Consider the following 22,888-nt stretch of genomic DNA (forward strand, 5'->3'; position numbering starts at 1 on the left):
GGATATTATCCGAACCGAATCCGAACCTAAATGGATATCCGATAGAACCCGAAATATTTAAAATCATACAAAGAACTTCTACCAAACATGATCTTAATTCCTAATATGTATCCAAAATATTTTAAAATATTATTGAACTTCTAAAATAATTATCTATTATATGAAGGTTAATGGTTGAAGGTGGCGGTTGAAGCTTAGAATTTTTAGATTTTGGTTTTGTTTTCATTGAATAATGTTTCTCATTTCATGAGAACTTAGTTTTTGTTTTATACTTTCATTTATTTGGTTTTCTTTCTATCAATAACTATGTTTACCTTTCTTATTTTTGAATCGATTTTACTTATGTTTAGGCTATTAAAATAGGTAAAATCATGTACTTTAAATCTGAAGAACTGATTTCACTTATGTTTTGGTTACAAAAGTAGATATTAATCATGTATTTTTAAACCGAAGAACCGATTGGGACCCGAACCCGAACCCGAAAGTACAATGGGTTATACCAGTTCTTTGAAGATTTACTAACCTGACCCGAACCCGATAGAATCCGAACCAGTTTCGAATCGAACTTTCATATAATCCGAATATAGCTGATTTTGATAAACCTGAAAAACCGAAAACCGAATGGATAAAACCGAACCCCGATTGGGACCCCGAATGCCATTCCTACACACATGTACAATGGATACAACAAGTCTAACTTTATGTTGTTGAAATAGATCAGGTTCGTTTACATGTCCTTGTAACTCCAATCTCCGATCAAATGTTATTCACATGATCTTACAACCAATCATAGTCATTACTCATTAGTCATATGTCGTAGAAATTTTTAAAATTTAATTGCATCGAAGAAATAGTGATTTCACGACAAGAACAAGCAAGATTTGAGTTTACAAAAAGAAAAAAAGAAGCAAGATTTGCAAGACCATAAACCATTTACAGAGTATTTTTCTCATATCAGATCCATGCTTTTTATATAGAGGCCCACAGTTTTAAACCCAACCGGACTAAACCGATCGGCATATGGTTATCGGTTCGACAGCTTTTTCGCTTCCCAAAAATCAAAATACAAGAAAACCGAAGTAGCCGACCCGACTAAACCGAACTAACCGCACCCGGAGGCGTAATCGGGCCAGATAACATCTTTGTGTTAATTACCGATATAAATAACATTTATTTTTAATTGACTCAAAAGAGATTCGCATAAAAATAAAAATAAAACACTTCGCCAATTTCATCTCGTCTTCAACAACGACGAAACCTAATCTGATTTTCAAGTTTAATTTTCCAAGTCCTGAGCTCGAATTGATCGATTGCTTTTTGATTGACGACCTCGAGGTTCTCTCGTCGCTGCGTTTCTGATTTCTCAGGCTTGTCTTCTCTCTTCTCTGGTTCTCGGTTCGCTATAAATTTCTGATTCCAAGTCTTTCTTCGCTGTTAGCAGACCTCATCGTTTATCTCCCATTCACGGCGTCGTCCTGCTGCTTTCAGTTCATCGTGGGCACGACTTGAGCGTGGTATGCTCTTACTTTCACCTAATTGATTTCTGTTATCAGACGATTTTCTTCAGTTTTTTTTCGGACCTATTAAATTTGTTTGTATACCAAATAATCTGTGTTGTTGTATGCATTCTTATAGCGCCTTTGTTACTACTACTTCATAGCCAATTCATTTTTTTCTGCTTAGCGAGAGTGTATATAGAGATATGCATGTTTCTGACGTCCTTGTGAATCTTAGGTTCGTGGATAAGAATCCTCTAGATTTGTTATTTTGTTTTGGGGCTTTTTTATTTTTATTATATACGGCATCAACGGATGGATACATGTTTGTTTGATGCGTGTGTTTCAGGAAAGGGCTTTGAATAAGTTTTGAAACATATTCTTCCCTCCCACCATCAAAGGTTTTTCGCGTAGTGCATTTGGCTGGAAATGGATCCTGGTCGATTTGGTCGGCAGCAAGATTGGGATAATACCAGTGTAATTGTGGTTTTCTCAACCTTACTACATATATGGGATGATAAACGAGAATTTTTATAGGGATGTTGTGTTTGTCAATTTTACGGGCCCCTCATCCGAGGACTGAGAGAGACAGTGGAAATTGAGGATGTGGATTGGATTTGGCTAACGTTGTATCAGTCATGATGTTTGTTGCTGACATTGCTTATTCTCTTCAATTCACAGGCTCCGGAGGGTTATGGTCCTGAGCATGATCCTAACGGCCGGTGAGTGCTATATTTGATCTAGTTTTTACTTCTCATGGGTGGATCAACCACTCGTATTAATGTTCACTAGTTTGCATTTCGTCTATTATACTTGGTTTGCCTGCATTTTATTCTAAATTTTTTCTTACAGGTTTGGCGTATCATATGATAGGGGATATCGGGATGATGTCTACAATCATCCACCTGGACATGATATGGGTCCTTTGCCTCAGTCTAGAAGGCGAAACTCTGAGGAAACTTATCCTCGTGAACTTCGTAGGCAAGAAAAGCCTTCCACCGATACAAACTATGATGCTGATTTTTATCATGACGCTGAAGTTGGGAGTCGTAATGGATACTACCGTGATCAAGGACACGAAAGGTCTTCACGATATGATGGCCGTGATGACTACTCTTCCAGTAGATCTAGAAACTACCATCATAACAGAGATGATAGCCGTGGAAAAGATTATGATTATGCTCGCCGGAGTTATGATTCCGATTATGAAAGGGGCAGTGTGAGAGATGGCAATAGGAAGAGTGGGGACTCGCAGGATAGAGAACGGAACTCACGTGATAGAGAGTGGGGTTCACGTGATAGAGAAGGGGACAATAGATCTTTCAGCCGTGAAAGAGATGTGAGTCCACAGAGGAGATATGAGAAATCTCGCTCTGGATCTGCTGGACGTGATGGGTTCTCTAGATCAAGATCAAGATCTCCTAGAGGTCGGAGCCATGGGCGAAGTTACCGGGAGGACAGCTACGAGGGAGATCACTGGCATGGAAGTGAGAGGCGAAGAGAATATGAAGATAGACATGACCAGGATCATTTTTCTGCTGTATATATTATCCTCCCATCCCTGGTTTACGTTATTTTGTTGCAAAGACATTTTAAAAATCCTTTCCTAAAATTTTATGGTTTTTGCTAGACCCCATCCGCCACTGTTGTTGTGAAGGGTCTCTCAACGAAATCAACAGAAGAAGATCTGTACCAGCTTCTGGTATTCATTTTACGAATTCGTATATCCTTAGGGTTGAACAATTGTTCTTGCATGAGTTCATTGTTCCCTTATTCTTGACTAGGCTGAATGGGGTCCTCTGCATCATGTCCGTGTGATTCGGGAGCAAAATTCTGGAATTTCTCGTGGATTTGCATTTATTGATTTCCCCACGGTGGTAATTACTTTAAACTTACTTGTTAGTTCCTTGTGGCCCTTTCTTGTGTTCTATTTAACCCAGTGAATGCAATTATGTATATTTCTCTGTGCAGGATGCCGCACGCACCATGATGAACAGAGTTGAGCATGATGGTATAATTGTGGATGGAAGGAAGCTGATTTTTCGTTACAGGTCTGTTATTGTTATTTGACTTTGATTTCGATTTATGTCTGAAATTTGTGGCGGGCCATTGGTTCTTAATATTCAAACAAAAGTTCCTTGATCTTTTAATATCATACTTCAGTTAGTTGTATAGCATTCTTTGACTGAATTGCGGTGTGTTGAGCAGCACACCGAGGGCTGGTGTGCCCCGTAGGCAGGAAAATGCTTCTAGGCGCGGTTATGGTGGCAATATAGTTCCTTCAGATTGGATATGTACAATCTGTGGCTGTATCAATTTTGCACGGCGAACCTCTTGCTTTCAGGTTGGTGCATTGTTTGGATAAAGTTATGTATATTTCATAGTGAGTGCTAGAGTATAAACCCATGTGAAACTGGAGATGAAGTTACATACATATGTCAGTAATAATTATATTTGAACACGTTACTTTACGTAGACACGTTCATATGCACCTCTGCTGATAATACGTTTGTTTGCATTTAGTTTGGTTAACAGTAAATAAAGCTTTCATACATCAAAGTAAAAAGATAACGTATATAACAAACCAACTCCTTGAACTGGTATTTGCTAATGGATTCTGTTGCATCTTTCGTTCTACTTGTTTGAACTCAAAAAAATTTCATTGTTGTGGTGGTAAATTGTATTCTGTATCCCGTATTTGTCGTGCAACAGTCTGTGTCTTGATTATTGTTACAACACTAAAAAATCTGAGGTGCTGTTATAATATGGCAGACACGATTTATTGGCATTATGTAAATCTCTATGATCTCTTTCTTTTTACGCAGTGTAATGAACCAAAGACCGATGATTCTCCTTCAGCTGAAGTAGGGTTATCCAACTCAACAGCGGGAAGACGAAGTTCTGAATCAGGTTTGTGATCAACATTTTCGTTAAGATGTTTTCCTTGTTGGGTCAGAAAACAGTCGAAAGTGTTGAAGGCTATAGTTGTTGCATTTGTGTACATGCCACTTATGCCTAAGAGACAATGCTCTTAATTTCCTTTTCAGGTCCAACTCATGTCTTAGTTGTACGCGGGTTGGATGAAGATGCTGACGAGGAAATGATTCGGTATGAGTTTTCCAAACATGCTCCTATCAAGGTAGACAAAAAACACTTTCGGATTCATGTTGAATAAGATATGCACTTTTACGTCAGTTGACCTGGTGTTTCTCTTTTTATTGTTTTGTAGGATCTTCGTCTTGTCAGAGACAAATTCACGCATGTTTCACGAGGATTTGCATTTGTGCATTTCTTTTCGGTAAGGTCTCAAAAGCTAAATTGGTTGTTGCATTTACTAGCTCCGGTGTTGTACTCCTCAAATTCTATCTTCTTCTTCTTTCCTTTCCACTTCCTGATGAAGTCAATTGCAAGTGTACCTTTTGATCATTGAATTATTAGGTGGTATAGGATATAGCAACCCAGTCTAGATTAGTAGCACCTGTTTTTGTTTGCGAGTTTGAAGAGATTTTTTTTTCTCGTCTGTGTCAGGAAGACTCTATAGTAATCATAATCTGCTAGTTCTGTGGGTAGTCTTTGCAATGTTTGGAGATAGGCACACTCTATAGTTTTCTTTTGTCGTTCTTTTTTTTATAATCTACAACCACTTAAGTAATAGATTATTGTAGTAGATTATTTTTGTGGTCGCAAATTCTCGCCCCAGTTTAATATCATAAAGGTGACCAGATTTTGAAGCATAACTGCTTTCATATATTCAAATATCCGTTTTCTCCCGTTTATGTAGGTATTTGACTAGTTTTTAATTTACCTATGAACTTGAAACAAAAAAAATGATTATATTCGTGTAGGTTGAGGATGCTACCAAGGCACTTGAAGCAACAAACGGTACAATTCTTGACAAGAATGGTAAAATCCTGAGAGTCGCATATGCAAAGAGCGTTCATGGTTCTGGAACTGGTATGCCAGCATCATCTCACGCCAGCAACCTCGCTGCTGCCGCAATTGAAGCAGCAGCATTTTCTCAACAGGTACTTACAGATTGTTTTCATACCAGGTTCCCTCGTTTGTATTTGTTGGTCACTCATTGAGCCTTAGTGAAATTTGATCCTCTAACATAATGGTTATGTAATGAAACAAAGCCATACTAGTTTATGTGTGTCACACGTTGAGCCATACAATTGTTGAATGATAAATGGTTCATCACTAACGTTGGGTACACTGCTCTTCCATACGCCTCTCTTGTTTATGTGTGTCAGTTAGCTTATACGTCTCTAGAGATTCTTATTGTGGTACTTATAGTTCGTTGGTCATAGATTTTGAACGTAGAAAGTCAGTTCTGTATATTGACATAATTATTCTTAGCTTGTGCCAGTGTGCTGAAACATCCTTAGGTATTTCGTCCTTGTAGTTTTCACTGGAGTTTGTCAATCAAGTTACTAGAAGATGCAATCATGTTTTATTAACCAAAGGAAACAAAAGTTCTATCTGAATGTTAATACATTGTTTGGACGTAAATATATTTCTAATGGGGCTGAGTTTCATTTAATTCTTGTGCTCTCTGTGAACGGTTTTCCTCATTTTCGTTATTAGTATGACGGTGCGGGATGGGCTCCAAAGGAATATAATCATGATGAGAAACAAACTGGAGGGCAGACCCAGAGCATTGGGGAAATGGCTTCTGCTCCACAATCTGGCTACGTGTGGGATGAATCATCTGGTTATTACTATGATGCTGCTTCTGGATATTACTACGATGGAAATTCAGGTTTTCATTTGCTTATATCTCTCTATCTGTTAAGTGTATTCTTTTGCAAGATAGTTTCCTTGCAAATTAGTATTCACCTGAAATAACAGAGTACTGCTATTTGGCTATTGTGTAACACAAGTTTACAGGATATCCTGTAGCTCTGAGATTCTGAATGCATTAAAACAGTAACTTGGAGATACACAATTTATGTCACTAAGTAGACTTTTAATATTGCTGAGTTAGGCCTTCTTATCTATGTGCCTTGAAAATTCGCATCTGATAGAGAGCTATTACTGGTTTTTGGTAATCAATAGTCATCTAGACTTGGTTTGTGTGTGGTCTAATAAGAGGGTCGTATACTAATATTAATCATATGCTTCTAAATATGCAGGTCTTTATTACGACAGCAATAGTGGGATTTGGTACTCGTATGACCCTCAAACGCAACAATATGTTCCTTGTCCTGATCAGAACAATGATAGTAAATCAACTGAAAAACAACCAGAGTCTGCCAAGACGGAAAAGTCCAGTCAACAAAAGGTTATTATCTCTGCAGCTGCTACCCCCACCGTAGAAAAGGCTATCTCCTTACCAGATGCGGTTCAAGCGGCGGCAGCAGCAGCAATTGCATCGGAAAAGAGAGAAAAAGAAAGAGTGAAGGAAATAAAACTTGCATCAAAGAGTAGCATACTGGCTAGCAAGAAAAAAATGAGTAATGTTTTAACAATGTGGAAGCAGCGGACCAGTGAAACACAAACACAACGTCCCTCAATTGGTGGTGAAAATCCACCACCTACCGTTCTGGCTGAAGCAAGGTCGTCTTTCTCCAGTGTACAAGCCAAGGGCAAGCTGACATCTGATACAGTGATTGCAAAGGAGAGATCTACCTCCAGTCATGGAGTTGCTACACCCTCAACAACTCCCATTACAGAAAGCTCGAGTAGCAGTAAAGCAGGAGCACCTTTGATGGGGGTGATGAGAGGTTCTTTCGGAGGAGCTTCTTCCTCAGCTAATGTACAAGTGCCTCCGGTTTTGCCTTCTGCTCCTTCCCCTTCTGTTCCGGTTTCGGCTTATGGGAGTGGGAGAAGAAGGTTCTCTGAAAAGCCGACCGCAGCGCCTACTCACAGAGAACAGCCTCAGACATCATACAGGGACCGTGCTGCGGAAAGAAGAAACTTATACGGTTCATCAGCTCCGATTGAAAATGATCTTATGGATTCAAGTAAGCGTCATTGACTTCTCTCTTTTCACATATATAAAAACTGGTAATGAGGAGTTATATTATAATAACATAATGTGAAAAATGGTGTTTGAATGAAGGTGAAGATATTATGAGAAAAGGTGCATCAGATCCAACACCCTTTCCTCCTGGTGTGGGCGTACGTGGAACTACCACGACCGAAGTCAGTGATTACGATGTAATCACAGAAGAGAAAGCAATAGACGAAAGTAACGTGGGAAACAGAATGTTGAGGAACATGGGTTGGCAAGAAGGATCGGTAAAATTTTGAAAAAAAATCATTAATCTAACGTTATAGGGTGATGTTAGAAGAAGAAAAGAGTGGTGATGGTTTGTTTGTTTGGTTAAGTGCAGGGTTTAGGGAGAGACGGGAGTGGAATGAAAGAACCAGTGCAAGCGCAAGGCGTTGATAGGAGAGCAGGACTTGGGAGTCAACAGAAGAAACTTGATCCTGAGTTTGAGGCTCAGCCTGGTGATACCTACAGAACTGTTCTCCATAAGAAAGCTCTTGCGAGGTTTCGTGAAATGTCTGACAATAATTGACTGTTGAGACTTGTGAGAGGCTTTGTGTGTGTAAACTGGAGTTGGAGTTTTTGTGCGTTGCTGGTTGTGTTTAAACTGAAAAGTGATTTTAGTTTTGCTCTCTTGTCACTATTGAACTAAAGTGTTTAAAACGGTTGTCGGAACGATTGTTGTGGTGGTTTAGTTGGGGCTACTGCCTATTACTGGATGAACTTCTCACAAGAAAAGTTTAATCCACCGTGATTTCCGTTGTCATATTTGGTCAATACGTGAGATTGAACCGATCTATGTTTTACCGACTCTCTCTCTCTCTATATATAGATATCAACTATTTTAAACCTATACTTACAAATTTATTTGATTACAAGTTTGTATTACTCCAAAGAAGCTAGCCACTGCCATCCCAAGCATCTCTACTTACAATTTTATTTGATCATAAGTTGCTATTCCCCAAGCATCTCTACTTCATTAACATATTGTTTAGTAATTATGTTGCAGTTTAGTAGAAAATGTAATCCGGTAAAACAATAACAATGAATTTTTTATAAATTTTTTATTGGTATTAAGAAAGCTAGCAGTAGATAACAATTAACAACAAAGCTTCTGCCACAAATATATGCTTCTTAAACTTGCAGTTAAAAGGATGGAAGCAGAGACAATGCTCACTTGGGAAGACCAGTTTCCGGATCGAGAAGAGCTTGAGTTTGGTCGGGAAGCACGACGGGACCCCTTCCAGGTCTAGTGCAGATAAAATAACTGACTTCTCCTTTTTGATCCTGTGTTCCGATGTTGTCTTTAATTTCAGGTGGAGGTTGCAGATTCTCTACACTGTTTTCTCCATCTAATCCTGCCTCCTTTAGAATCGAATTGTCTCCCACTACGTAACTGGTAAAATCAAAGAAACCAAAACCATTACAAACAGCTTTTTAGTCGTATGTTATTAAACTCGTATAAACCGCAGTGGACGAGTCACACAGTTTAAATCTGTTACCTCTTCATGTCAGTGTCAGACTTAGGAGGGAAATAGTAGAGAAGCCCCTGGAGAAGTTGAACAGCTACCTTTCTGTTGCGAGCAATCAGTACAGCATTTGGGCCAGCGTCAAATGTGTAAGCAACCTGTCCAGATTTTAAGTTACTCGAGTTATATGTTCTTTATATACTTGAGTAACACAAAAGAGTTTTTCCGGGAATGAGATTTGAGATAAAGGTGGTCTGTTCTAATCTCATATCCTAATGCTTGAATACAAATATTGGAACTAACAGATGATCAAAAGATCGAGCAAGAAACAGCTTAGTAGGACTTTTTACCTGTGGAGTCCCTTCAGAACGGTTCCACTTTTCAACTAAGCTAATTATCCTGGGGAAGGAGTTAACAGCTTGATATTAAAAGGGAAAATGGAGATTGATATTTGCTAAATAGCATATAACTGTCAAAATAGAAAAATACCTGTGGGAGGTGTCATTCATGTAAAATATGGGTGGAGATGTATCTAGACAAACAGCATGAAACTGATTACTGTCTGTGCAGCTCAATTGGGTAAAAGATGCAAAATCTCGGTTTTTAATAGCTTCCTCCATTTGCACAATCCGTTTTGGCACAACTTCCTACAAAGAAAGAGAACATGAGGTTAAACAGTTGATACAGATTACAGAGTTCCATCAAACATCCAGAAGAGAACGGACTTTTGCTCTGTGCTGTAAAAGCAAACTCGTCTCAACACTTTCACGCATTCCAGAGGTGCTGCTCGTTTCCTTCTGGCGTGAACTCACCTGAGTGTAACACAAGGTTAAACCAGTTATAAACACATTTTAACAAAGAAGCTGTCAAAGGCTATGCAAAAAATGATAAGCAGCCCTGGATTGTCACAAAGTTCAGATCATATTTTTAAGCTTGTCTTAATCATGCAATAATGCAGAAGAGTGTGCCCGTATGAATATATTATCTACTAATGTTCATTAGTTCAAATTAACCCACTCAGTATCTACTCCTGGTAAATACTTATTCATATAGGCTCACTCTTTTCAAATCGTATGACAAGTGAAATTGTATGGAAAATGGGAGAATGGGAATAGCTGTACGACCGAGGCTAAAGGCACACTTGATGAAAGGTTTATAAGATCCATACCACAGCAATGATGATAACAAGATCATCCCAATGCTTCTCATCAGCAAGTTGAACTGCAACGCTGTCACTTCCATCGTCCTTGCTCCCCATTTTCCACTTGACAAATCCACCAAATAAACTACGGCAAGCACTCCCTGAACCTTGCCTACACATGAAAATGAAAGTTAAACTACGTATACCAATACCACTTACTATCTAAAGGAATATCAGATTTCACGTAATTCAACAAAAAAAGAGGAAAACTTTGTACCGTTACCACTGATGCATAAATAAAAATGATTGTAAAAAAAAAAGATCAAAATAGTAAGCCTGTATATAAATCAATCCATGAGGAACATAAAATGTAAGGAAGGAAGTGGAGTACCTGGCTATCGCAGAAAGCTGGCTTGGATCTTCCTCCACATTCATCAACTTTGCAAGAGAAAAAACTGTAGGAAAAACAACAGTTTTGACATTAAACTAGTATCCATCCATGTTCAAGCTCATGATCAAGTTTGAGAATTTTTTAGATATCTTCATCGTCATCAGAGGCCACAAAAGAATACCTAGACAAGCAAATCCAGCAGCTGAGGAAGCTAAGCCAGCAGCAGTAGGAAAATTGTTATGAGAAGCAATATGAAGATTCAATCTCTCCCAATCTTTCTTCTCAATCTTCACACCTTTCTCCTTGTCTTCAACATCACCACCACGGCTTCGAATCTCCCTCAAACAGTTCTGGTACCTACTCCCTGAAAGAGAGATCTCCTACACTAACACCAACAACAACAACAACAGTTAACGACCTTCCTTCCTAAGTACATTTCCATTAGCGTTGTGGTGTGTATAGTCCGGTTTAATATAAACCGAGTCTAATATACCTGGTTATGTTTCATACCAGATTCTATCTCTCCTAAGGGGGTTGTAACTGATTCTGTTACGAGATGAATAACAGACTTTTCACATGAGTGTTCTTCTTCTCTAACATGAAACATAAACCCCGGTTTATAGTAAACCGGATTATACACATTTGAATAACACAACTCTAATCCAATTCCATGTGGTGGCTATTGGCTAATCTATCCTTGAATTCGATAAAATGGAATCTCGGCGAAGTATACCTTGCCATTGAGCCACATTCGATCACGATCGAAAGCTGGACTGACGGCGACGGTGGTGACGGTGCAGAGGTGATCGGGATCGAGAGTTACGCTGATGCTGTCGTTAACGGGGAGGATACGGACCTCGTCTCTTTTTCCCCAATACTTAATCACAGCGATGTTCGTCGGGGTTTGAGCCGTCACCATGTACACCCATTTCTCCGCCGCCATAGGAAGTGATCTGCGTCGTTGCCCAGAGAGAGAGAGAGAGATCTGGAAGAGAATTTTCAAGAGACGGAGAATTCGAAACTATACAAAAGGGAGTCATCATCATGCTTACAACGGAAAAAATATTAAAATATTATTTTATTCAAACAAACAAATTTGGTTATTTAGCCTTATGATATGATATATACTACTAGTTTTTAGGCTTTTTTCGTAATAAAATAGAACTTAACCTATCAAGTTTTGAGAAAGAAAAAAAGAGTTATAGGTAGGAGTGGACACTGAACAAGGTATTTTAAGGAAACTGTGATATGATTTTACCAAAAAAAAAACTATGATATGTGTATTTGTTGATACTTGATACTCCCTCCGTTCCCGAAAGTTAGATTTTTTAGATTTTTTTTTGTTCCGCAATTTGTGCGACCCGGCTGTAACTACCGCCATCTGGGTTCAATTCACGGTGGGATAATATTTATAATGTTTGGATTTCCGGCAAAGAGGTGAACTTATTTAGCAAAACAAAGAAAACTCAAACGTTGTAAGAGTCACATGGGTTATACAACTTTGGTTAAGAACTTACAACTACTGAAGAAAACATCTCATTCCAAATGTTTGGTACACCAGGCAAGCACCAGTGACTACAGTCTTATAAAAGTCCAGGGATATGATGGTGCTTCTTTTCCTCGTGCACGGCTCTCTTTGGATGCTCATGTCTTCTTTAAGCTGACATTGTAGTGATGTCGTGCAAGTACATGACCTGCTGTGATGGACCAAATGCGTTTTCAATGGAAGACTAGAACCAGATATCCGTTACTAATGCTCAACTCAACTTTTCATTTATACAAAATGTTGTTGTTGTGGTACAAAACAATCCCTGCAAACCAAAAATCATACACAAATCCCTTCTTAATCAGTGTCATTAAGACAACTATCAACACACGAACAATGAAGCAAATCAAGTGTTAGCAGATTACATGAAATAAATAAATAAATGTAGGGTTTTGTTGTAGAGACCCCAAAAACCCTCCCTGCCCCCAAAAGGTCATAGACAAACCAATTATGATCAAATACAGACCAGTTCAGGTACAATCTTCCCTTATTTATTACTTTTCAAGATATGTAAAAAGAGTATCAGTGAAGGCCAATACATAACACAACACACAGACACTGTGCTCTTCTGGTTAGTTCTTGTCCCAAACAGGTGAAGTATCAGCTTAATATGTCAGTCCAGTTTCAGAATATCCATTTGTCTTGATCATCTGAACAGGAACCATCTAACCATGATTGTTGGATGTGCATCCACGTCAGCTTTTCCTTTTCCTCCTTTTTTTTTCATTTTAAAACCCCAATTTCAGTTTTTCAAATCAATTAAGTATAAAAAACTTTAAACGACATAAATCAAGGTTTTTTACCTGACAACTTAGCAAGACTCTTGTCGAACACGACCGCACTTTTCCATCTGAATACAACACAAAACAAACAAGACTAAAACACTTAAACATATAAGCAAACTTCAGTAGTATTCCCTTATGATGAGGAAACAAACAAATTCCTATTACTTCCTAGAAATCTAACTGTATCAACACATCCAGATGAGTTCAGATCAATTCCTATCTCAGACAAGTCACTAGTAGAATCTAGTCTATAAAGCAGAAATGAACACTACAAAAGGAAGAAAAATGAATCTAGTATGACAACAGTGACTGGTAATTTGAAAAGGAAAACAATATTAGAGGTTTGAAATTTACTTTGGCTCAAAGAAATGATCTCATATTTTAGAAGATATAATTGAAAATGGTAACTTAAAAGACTAGATATCTTACCAGATAACTCATGCTTGTCAAATTTTACAATCCATGTTTCTGGGCTGATAAGAGAAGTCGAAACTCTATCCAACCAAATGCGAAACTTCTCTTCCTTCCCTTCCCCATGTAAATTAACCAAATCATCTATCCACTCGTGTATAGGCTTCTCAACTCCAGACGGATGAACAAACATACCAAGTGGACTCTGAAAAAATTGCAAAAGCACAACTTCAAAGTAAGTACCACTCCTTTATCTTTGAATATAACAAATTTTAGAAGTGTTTTTCCTAGGCATTCCAACGAAGAAAAAAACTTACAGAGAGCGATTTCAAGTTCTCCAAGTACTTATCAGACTTCTCCACCTCTCCACATCGCCATTTCTCGTAAAGCAAATAAAACTGAACCACCTCATTAGCAGGATCCAAAACTTCCACGTGGAAGTTCTCAGTATCCAAACCATCTCTTGGAGAGACGCTTGGTCCCAGATTAAACCCTTGTAAGGCTTCTATCATCCCAGCTCCACATCTCTCGGACGCAAGGATTATTTTTGGGTTATCCTTTGCATTCTCTTCATGCCATTGCAATAGTTCTTTGTGCGAATTGCTAACCTTAAACAGTAAAACAGCATCACAACTACGCAATCAAAGTACCATGGTGAAGTTCACAAACAGTGATGAAACTAAACTAACCATTACACCATATGCTTGAGGAACATTGAAGAGCTCAGCATCGTTTCCAGAGTCACCACAAACAAGTATGTTAGTAGGCTGCTTCCCTTCACTCTCCAGCTTTTCAAGTAGATAAGTCAGCGCACCTCCTTTGCCAGATCCTTTTGGTAAAACATCGAAAGCATAGTCGTTGCTATAGACCAGCTTCACATCCACCTATAAAGAACTCATCAGTGTTCTAAAAATCGGTCTAATCTAAATGATTTTTCTTGAATGATTTATTATTTAAAATAGGTCTAGACGTCCACCTAATCAATAATACTTTATAAAGCATCTAATCACCGCCTAAGGTTTTCTTGGACATTGGAACTTATACCATTGTCAGCATCAAAAGGAATAAACTATGAAAATAATAGCTATCAAAATTCAAATGAGGGGGTACACATAACAGAGTCTCACCCCACGCTCCAATAATCTCCCTGGAAGAACCTTCATTATTTCCAAAGCATGTTCTCTTCCCACAAAGAAACTCACTTTGTGCTGCTCTTGGCTCTTATCTGGCTATAACAGACCAAAGAAAAGAGCTTCAGAACAATTAAAATGCTACAGATCCAACATAACAATTCAAGCAGTAAAACAAAACCACAATCAGTTTCATCTATGCCATCAAAACCAAACCATTTGTAATGTTAAGAGATGATGCAACCATAAAACTTTTTTAATTCACCTTAAACAGAAAGTCAAAGTCAACGCAGCCAAGAACCAAGACATAAAATACACAAACACGACAAGACAAAACAGGAAAGATACCTGCGGTTCAAGTTGAGGGAACTTAGAAGTTTCCTCGAGAACAATCTCTCTGCTCCACATTTCACCCAAACGAGCCTCCCAGACATCATCCGACACCATAGATTCTCCGCCGTGCGCAATCTCAGAACCGACAGAGGTTATGGCGATGTCCGGAGTCAACAGTGGCTTCTTGTTCCTTAAACTCAAGTAAGAACGCATAGACCTTCCGGTGCAGTAAACAAGGAGCGAATCATGGCGGTAATGAGCTTCCCACAGCGCGTTGAATCTAAGCAGATCGGTGTTCTCAGGGTCATCGTGATCAACCTGAGGAATATGAATTTTTAGTCGAATCTTGAAAAAGGTAAAAATGATAAGACAGAAGTGTGGTTGAGAGGAGTGTAAGAAGTTACCAAAGTGCAATCAAGATCAGTGACTAGTAAGAGGCGTGGTGGACCATCAAGCCTATCCATCGTTTTCTCAGAACCCCCAAAGACGAGATTTTCTTTGCTTCTTCTCTTGAACAGTTTTTCTACTTTTCGTTCTTGTATTCTTAGCTTTCTTGTCAGAAGACTTTGTTTATATACAAAGACTATTGCTGATGGTATATTAAAAATTGAGTTGGTTGTATACATGTTTATGCATCGGTTGTCATTTTTTATTCAGAATAATTAGGTTTCCAAATGGTTGTCATTAGAGGAATTAGTGAAGACAAAGATGAATGAAATGGAGATTAGTAGAATATGGAAAATAGAGGACAAGTTATCATTCATTCCTCGCAGAGATCAGTTTGAGCATGAGGCTTCATTGTCTGTTGATGTTCATCGTGAGCAATGTTATTGAAAACATTTTTATAATGGGTAGATGTTTAAGCATATGAGAATATGTCTGCGAGTTTGCTCATAACCGTCAGTAAGTCTTATGAGAAAATAACTTTGTGTTCGTTCTTGAAGACTTTTTTTTTCAAAAGAGCAATACCACATTCACATTTGTCGTAAGTACTAACTGATAATTTGATATAGCTCTTTCTTGGGCTACCAAAAAAAAAAGAGAGAAAAAAAAATATAGTTCTTTTCTTACAGTCTGAATCTCTCTTATTAAAACAAAAACTTTTTTGTACTCAATTTTTTTTTAAAAAGATTTAAACTAAATATTTTTTGTATTATAAAGTAATACCCACGTGTATCTATTAATTATATGTTTCTTATAATTTGAGTGTTTAAGAAACAAACTAACCAACGCCTTTACTTATATTTGTTTTATTTTTTATGAGCCAACATTTTTTTAGATCTACATGTTAATTATCAATTTATCATCATGATTTTTGAAATTTTATCGACAATAAATCCAAGCTTATTATAAACACTAGGGATCGTTACCCCGCGCCAAAACACAGAGTTTTTACATTTTAATCTATTTTTGTCTCTTGCTTACCAATCTACCATTCAGTTTTTCAATGCATTTTATCTTCACTATCTCCTCTTGTCTTGTTTACATTTGTTTTCACGTTCTGTCGTTTGATCTGTCTTAGTTTTGGCTTGTGTAATAACTTAACACTGCTAATTCTTCTTTCATTCTTTATTGATTGATATTTTTATCTCGCTTACCTCTGTGTTGCCACTAATTTGCTCGAATCATTTTTCATCATCTGCTTCGTATTCTTTTCATATTCATTAACTATTGTCTCAAATCTCTTTAAATCCTAAAAATCCTACATATTCTTTTGTTTATAAAATCACATATTAAATATTGTTGAAACTGTTTATTTATTATAATAAATCCTTACGATTATAACTAAGATGATATTGATAAAAGACTGATTATAATTTAGTTGAAATTAAAGTCTAAAGTAGAATTTATTAAACTTGCAATCCTTCTTTTTGTCATCCAAGATAGTTTTAGTCAAATCAATTATATTGATTTAGAAAACCCATAAGCTATTTCAATCTCAAATAACCAAAAAACAGGCGCATTTGTTATTGACGCTGCAGCGGGTTTCCTTTACTATAAAAATAATTGCTTGTCACAACTGTTAATAAACCCAAACGTGTTTACAAAAGCTACCCATATAAGAGTTTTATACTCATTTCTCTTTCTCTAGTCATCTCCTATGTTAGTAGCTATCATAATACAATCATCAAACAAATGACATATCTCTTGGTTCCATATAGAATATGCAAAATGATTGTTTTTTGCAGACTCCATGATCACTGAGTATTATAAATATCAAACTCTGTCTATGGTCTACTTATATGTTGAGGAAATGCCTCGAAATGTAGCTTCCAAATAATGATTTTGAGGTCAACACATTGCATGTTAACATCCACAATGGGATCATCGGATCTGCAGATACCGCTACATGTCGAGTCGAACGCAGCTACACATATGTTCCCTGCTTGTGCCTTTCATTCACAATCTGCAATTCTCCCAAGAACCAGAATCAATGTTAAATGAGGTAAAAGTTTTAGAGTCACAACAGACTTTGTATAGCTAAGCCCAATAAACCAAGCACCCAACGTAACATCCCCACTTGCCTATTTGTGCAGAAAATGACTTGATCATTATATAGTAGCACCGAGAAGATAGATGGAGAATGCGGTATGAATGCAAAGTAGACAAAACATTTAAAATCTTACTGATTATGAGAAATATAAAAAATCAATTCTGTTGAAAAGGCGTATAACTGTCCAATAGCGTGACAGAAGTACTTGTTCCTGTTCTCACCAAACTTCCAATTCTAAATGTATATATAAATCTATTAGAGTTATTACTAGCGCTCTGTTGCGGTATTTGTTAGCTAAAATAATCCATCCAACATAATAGGAAAAAGAAACCAACGAAATTGTAAAGCTAACCATCAGCTGAGATGCTTTTGTTGTCCTGACACATTGCAAGCTTAGTGATTTCACTGTCAAAAGCAACAAACTAAGCAGTCATATACATCCGAGACATTTATTTACAAATAGTTCTTAGCACAAAAAAGCATATTATTATGTTACGGATGATAAGTTTGATATATAAATACAGTTTAGAATTTTTTTCAGTTGAACATTTGTGCCTACTGAATTACCTTACAACATCAACTGCATTGTGATTTTGGCATGTTAAAGCTGAGAATCAACATTGGAGCTTGCGTTAGCATTTGGAACATGAAATATAGCACCATCAATTTCCAGTGTTAATTCCATTGACAATAGCTGTGCAAAAGAACTCTGCTAGTAAGGTAATCGTGATTAGTAATTTTTTACATCTTAGTGTCGTACAACTTCAAAACGATAGACACTTACAATCGACGGCTCTCAAAGATGGACCGCAAACCATCTAATGATATGCTTACCTCGTCGTATAAGTAATCCATGTCACTTCCCTCCCACGGGTAACGTTGCTGGTGCAGATCAATTCCCTCCACCTCTTCCTCATCATTAGGATGCTCTGCAATATACCCTCTGTAAGGTTCAAATTTATGTCGATAGAATTATCACATAGAATGGAAAAAAAACTCAGGAAGACAAAAAATGTCAAACACTCACTGGCTTATTCTTCTTTTATTTCTTGGTTCCCGTGAATGAACTGTCAAAGCCATCATTATTTGCAGGAAAAAAGATTAAACAAAGCAACTGATGAAAAGAAACAAATATGTTTCACAGCACATAAACTCTTCTTGAACAATCAGGCAACAGATAGTATGTCTCCCGTGTGACTCAGCTGAGTCTTCGATGACATCCTGAACGACAAATGTCTTCTTCTTCTTCTTAGTTAGATCAAAGGGTGCAAGCTAAGGATGACCAAAGAAAATTAAAACCACACAATCATGATTTATCAGACAAAATAAAATAACCGATGATGAATTTATTAAAGATGGGGAGATGTAGAGACTTAAGAAGAAAAACTGATTCATGAAACTCAAAGAGTCAATCTGTGTTTCTTAGATGAGTCATGAACCGATGATTAAAAATTGAAAGCCCTAAACTTCCATTGAAGAGAACGCTTACATACCAAAGAGGTTTATTGAGCTTTTTTTTTAACAAATCTCATTTCAAAACGTGAGTTATAAAGTATTTATTAAATCATTAGATAAAATAAATAAGTGTGGGTCCCACAGAAAAACCGAAAAAGCAAAGGTTTCCGACCTTTATAAATATATATTTGTTTCAGCCATCAATGTACAAAGAATCATTTAGCTTAGTGGTATAAATGTTGTTGTTTTGATCTCAATAACCTAGACTCGAGGCACAGACTTGACAATTTTTCACACTTTTTAAAAGTGAGACCCACATATCGCTGACGTGTCGCATCAGGAGTGATGCAACTGCCCTATTATAATGTAGATTTAGAACCATTCGAACCGAGCGCCACTATAGATAAAAGTCAGCATCATCAGTGGCGAACCCAGAAAATGATTTATATGGGATCAACAAAATTAAGAAAATGTCATAGAAGGGATTTGAACCCAGATTCAGGGGTTTTAAGTAGACTCTTTTCAACTAAATAAATTACCGTCATCTACTGTTCACAGTTTACAAAACTTAAATTATATCATATTTGCGGTGTCAAGTAACCCCACAAGTCAACACATGGGTTCGCCCCTGAGTACCATTATATGTGATTAATTTCAAGTATGAAAATGTACAGGTTATCAACTTATCATAGTTATTGATGCAGGAGCATCGACTCTTTTGGCGGCAACTTAACTATTTTCTTTTACGTTTGGGTTTTCCTTTTCTATATGGTGTTTGCCTTTTTCTTATATTATCCTTAGTTAGGAATTTAGATAATAAAGACCTTTTTAAAAATGGTTTGTGTTTAGGAAATCACTATTTAAGCGATGCTTAGTATTTCTTGTTATTCACTTTTGATTTTAATATAATACATAGCTTTTGCTTTAACTTTGTTTTGGTTCAATTAAGTTCATCAATATAATAAGTTTGGTCTCAAAAAGTTTGTACGAATCTCTTTATTGAACAAAAAATTGACCGTTTAACTAAACGTTATGCTGCGCCAGGTTGGTATCAGAGCAAGGTTGGGAAAACAATTTCGAATGATTGATGAAATGGGGATGGAGAATGACAATGTTGATTCATATTAGAGGAGTTTGGAAAATAATTTTGAAGACTCATAAGCAATATCAACTCATGAATCAAAATCGAGTGAAGAAAAGCAAGATAAAAAATGAAAAACGCTTATAATTGAATACTTTGTATATTTTTGATACCATACTAAAATTGCTATTCTAGAATTATGATTTATATTTTTTTATTAGATTCAAAACTGAATGTTGAACGCATCTATATATATATACTAGGGTCGGCCCGCCCTTCGGGCGAGATGTAAAATTTAACAAATTTTGAAATGGGTATAGTTTGTGTTATATTAAAGTTTATATATTAGTTAGGTTTTTACAGGTTTTAGTAAATTTCATAGAAAATTTAATAACTATGTTGCCATTAATCCGAGATTTGTATAACTATAAAATAAGAGTTGTGTGTGCATGAAATGTAAAAACTGAAAAGAGAGTGCAGAGTATCAAAATAATAGTGATGGTAGTTTTGGGAACGATGTTTGTTGACGAAACATCAAAGTCGTACGGGTGCCGCTTGCTTTCACTGCAAGTAATAAGAGATTTCAAGTAATAAGTTTGATATAGTTGCATTATATAAAGTGTAGTTATAACCTTAGTTGTTCGAACATCCTTGAAGATTTCCTTATAGACGATATTAGTAACTCCATCTTCACCGTCTATGTCGGAAGTTTCGTCTAATATTTTAAGACCAGATGGGGTTGTTACTCGAGACATAGCAACATACAACTGTCCGTGAGTAAAAACAGGATGAGGGAGATATAAAGCAACTTGTTTCAGGCTTTGGTCTTGGCTCTTGTTGATTGTCATGGCGTAGCACAATCTGATCGGGAATTGTCATCGACGGAAAGTGAAGGGATGGATGGTGTGGTGGGAATGAGCTGGATCCTAGGGATCAAAACTTCTTCCCCAATATCTGTCCCAGCCATGATTTTAGCTTTAACAATTCTGTTTCCTAGGAGGGTGACCACCATTCTCGTACCACTGCATAAACTTTTATCCTGGTTAAGATTACGCAACAGCATCATTGGAGCTCCAACTTTCAAGCACAATCTGTGGTTGGGCAGTCCCGAAAATTCTAGAGAATTTAGGTACTCAGGCGGGTAGTGGTTGGTCCAATCATCATCTGATGAGCTTCCAACTCAATGGTATCAGAACTTAAATATTCCCTAGCCTGCGATGGGACCCTGGAGAGGAGATAATCGTTCACCTCTTGTATTGTATTGTTGGTAGGTGTCAGGACAGCCCTTTCTTTTAGGTATTATGTATCTTGATAGTTCTGGAGGAAGTTGGGATATGCAGCATCCGTCAATGCCTCGTGTGGTTTTATAGAGTTAGATATTAAGAAATCTGTGAAGTTAGCTTGATAATTTTTATACTTAATTTATATGGATGACTTCTATTTTTCTTATGTATGAAAAGATAGTTTTTATATTAATCATATTTAATTATCTTCGAAAATTAAAATGTAAAACCAAAAAGTAAAAAAATAATATATATCATATATATTTAGAATTAAAATATAAATCCTTATATCAATCCTTATATCATATATATTTATAACTAAAATATAAAACTAAATATTCCTAAAATTCTCGATGAAAATATTATTGACCTTTATTATTTTTGTTACGGCTTTTACAAAAATGTTTTTTATTATTTTTAGAAAACCTACTTTTCTTACAATATAAAATTCATAAAAATGTTATTATGTTACTTGGTTTTCAATATTTTTTATATTTTGACTTTCAAAGTAAGTACATGTTGTTGACAAAAAAAAAGTAAGTACATGTTATTTCATTAATATGTGCATTTTTGTGTGGTATATAAGTGCTTATATTTTTATTTATAACAGTTTAGTAGTGTAAAACTCTTTATTTCTTTGACGGAAGAACGATGGACCTAATTAGTTCTTTGTTCGGTGTGGCCCTATTATGATGTTTGATTGTTGTGTTTACTAAGTTTGTTGGGTCATAGATAGTCATGTACTTATTTTTAAGATTTGCGAGGTCGTCCTAATGTTTGCGTTGTGCTTGGTTTTGTGTATAGTCTCCTAATATTGGGTTTGCAATACAATTACGATATCTTCATTCTATGGTTTTTTTTGGTTCCTTAAAGCATTTTTACTGTGTATTTTCCTTTTTTTAGTATAATGTGTCGTCTACCACATCTCACATTTTTCTTTCCATTTATCATTGTTTGGTTGTTCTTACACTGATTATCATACGTTTAGTCCTCAAAAGATGATGAAGTAATATTCATCATACTGATAAAATACCTAGTTAACATGTTAAGAGAACATCATACTGATAAAATACCTAGTTAACATATTATTCTATGGAACTTCAGATTTGTAGTCCACATTTGTGTTGCCTTTCCTACTGAAGTGGAAGCTTAAGCCTATGAACGCACAAAAATATTTAAAGGACCAAGTGTACACATAACATAAGCAATTAAATACATAAACATCAAAACCATATGATAAATGTGATCCCAGAATGCCACTCAAAGAGAGAAGCCTCCATACAGTGATACAGTTGTCTTATTGCATCCCTTTGCATACAGAGATCTGAAAAATTAGAATATCCAGCACAAATTCTTTAACATAATAAGATTTGTTTTGAATGATCTATCTATATAAACGATAAATCAAAGTAGATATCCAGAGATATGGCTGAACCGTACTTGGAACTCATGGTTTCACTCTTTGAAATACATCCTTTCATTATTGTCAAACATACGTATTAGAAACACAACATATGGCATGGATTTCCACTGGTCTCCAGCTACATTTCCAACCTGATTATCCATAGAACTTTAACCGCAGTACAACTGTACAGATTGAGAGAGTAAGGTACAAAATAATTATAAGATGAGAAGAATCACTCAAACAGCAACAAATTTGTTTTTGGGGTGCTCTTTCTTGAAAGTCTGAGGGGTGTTTTCCCTTCAGATCACCAGAAAATAGAACAACGCCAGTACTAACACAAAACAAAGCAAAAAAGCTTCGGAAAGAAAAACAATCAGAACAAATATAAAAAAAAATTGAACAAATCATAATCAACCAAAAAAAACAAATAATCATCTCCCAAATATTTTAAGATAACCAAACGCTTCTGGGAA

General features: G+C 36.5%; 3 protein-coding genes across 4 annotated transcripts; 1 reads left to right on the top strand and 2 right to left on the bottom strand.

The window, feature by feature from the left end:
• Positions 1 to 1,206: 1,206 nt before the first annotated feature.
• Positions 1,207 to 8,245, top strand: LOC106312017 (RNA-binding protein 5). 2 transcript variants are annotated; one of them, XM_013749384.1, is made up of 17 exons: positions 1,207 to 1,367; positions 1,442 to 1,514; positions 1,846 to 1,973; positions 2,178 to 2,218; positions 2,349 to 3,036; positions 3,127 to 3,198; positions 3,281 to 3,373; positions 3,468 to 3,547; positions 3,705 to 3,840; positions 4,322 to 4,406; positions 4,544 to 4,635; positions 4,726 to 4,794; positions 5,342 to 5,521; positions 6,084 to 6,258; positions 6,632 to 7,462; positions 7,561 to 7,739; positions 7,835 to 8,245. In XM_013749384.1, the coding sequence occupies exons 3-17, from the start codon at positions 1,926 to 1,928 to the stop codon at positions 8,021 to 8,023; spliced, it is 2,958 nt and encodes a 985-aa protein (XP_013604838.1). In that variant the 5' UTR covers positions 1,207 to 1,367; positions 1,442 to 1,514; positions 1,846 to 1,925; the 3' UTR covers positions 8,024 to 8,245. The 2 variants fall into 2 exon arrangements, with proteins under 2 accessions (XP_013604838.1, XP_013604839.1); XM_013749385.1 differs by lacking the exon at positions 1,442 to 1,514.
• A 277-nt stretch (positions 8,246 to 8,522) lies between these two features.
• LOC106309559 (diphosphomevalonate decarboxylase-like) lies at positions 8,523 to 11,543 on the bottom strand. Its single transcript, XM_013746609.1, has 9 exons — positions 11,226 to 11,543; positions 10,674 to 10,872; positions 10,493 to 10,556; positions 10,129 to 10,273; positions 9,686 to 9,772; positions 9,450 to 9,607; positions 9,311 to 9,359; positions 8,994 to 9,118; positions 8,523 to 8,887 (listed from the first exon to the last, which is right to left on the bottom strand). The coding sequence occupies exons 1-9, from the start codon at positions 11,433 to 11,435 to the stop codon at positions 8,665 to 8,667; spliced, it is 1,260 nt and encodes a 419-aa protein (XP_013602063.1). The 5' UTR covers positions 11,436 to 11,543; the 3' UTR covers positions 8,523 to 8,664.
• Positions 11,544 to 12,267: 724 nt separating this feature from the next.
• On the bottom strand, positions 12,268 to 15,251 carry LOC106309682 (probable sucrose-phosphatase 3a). The gene is made up of 8 exons (XM_013746770.1): positions 15,102 to 15,251; positions 14,713 to 15,015; positions 14,362 to 14,463; positions 13,924 to 14,118; positions 13,552 to 13,842; positions 13,253 to 13,439; positions 12,842 to 12,888; positions 12,268 to 12,752 (listed from the first exon to the last, which is right to left on the bottom strand). The coding sequence occupies exons 1-8, from the start codon at positions 15,159 to 15,161 to the stop codon at positions 12,663 to 12,665; spliced, it is 1,275 nt and encodes a 424-aa protein (XP_013602224.1). The 5' UTR covers positions 15,162 to 15,251; the 3' UTR covers positions 12,268 to 12,662.
• Positions 15,252 to 22,888: the final 7,637 nt, after the last annotated feature.

The sequence above is a fragment of the Brassica oleracea genome, chromosome C8 (genome assembly GCF_000695525.1).
Source record: "Brassica oleracea var. oleracea cultivar TO1000 chromosome C8, BOL, whole genome shotgun sequence".
Lineage (NCBI taxonomy): Eukaryota > Viridiplantae > Streptophyta > Magnoliopsida > Brassicales > Brassicaceae > Brassica > Brassica oleracea.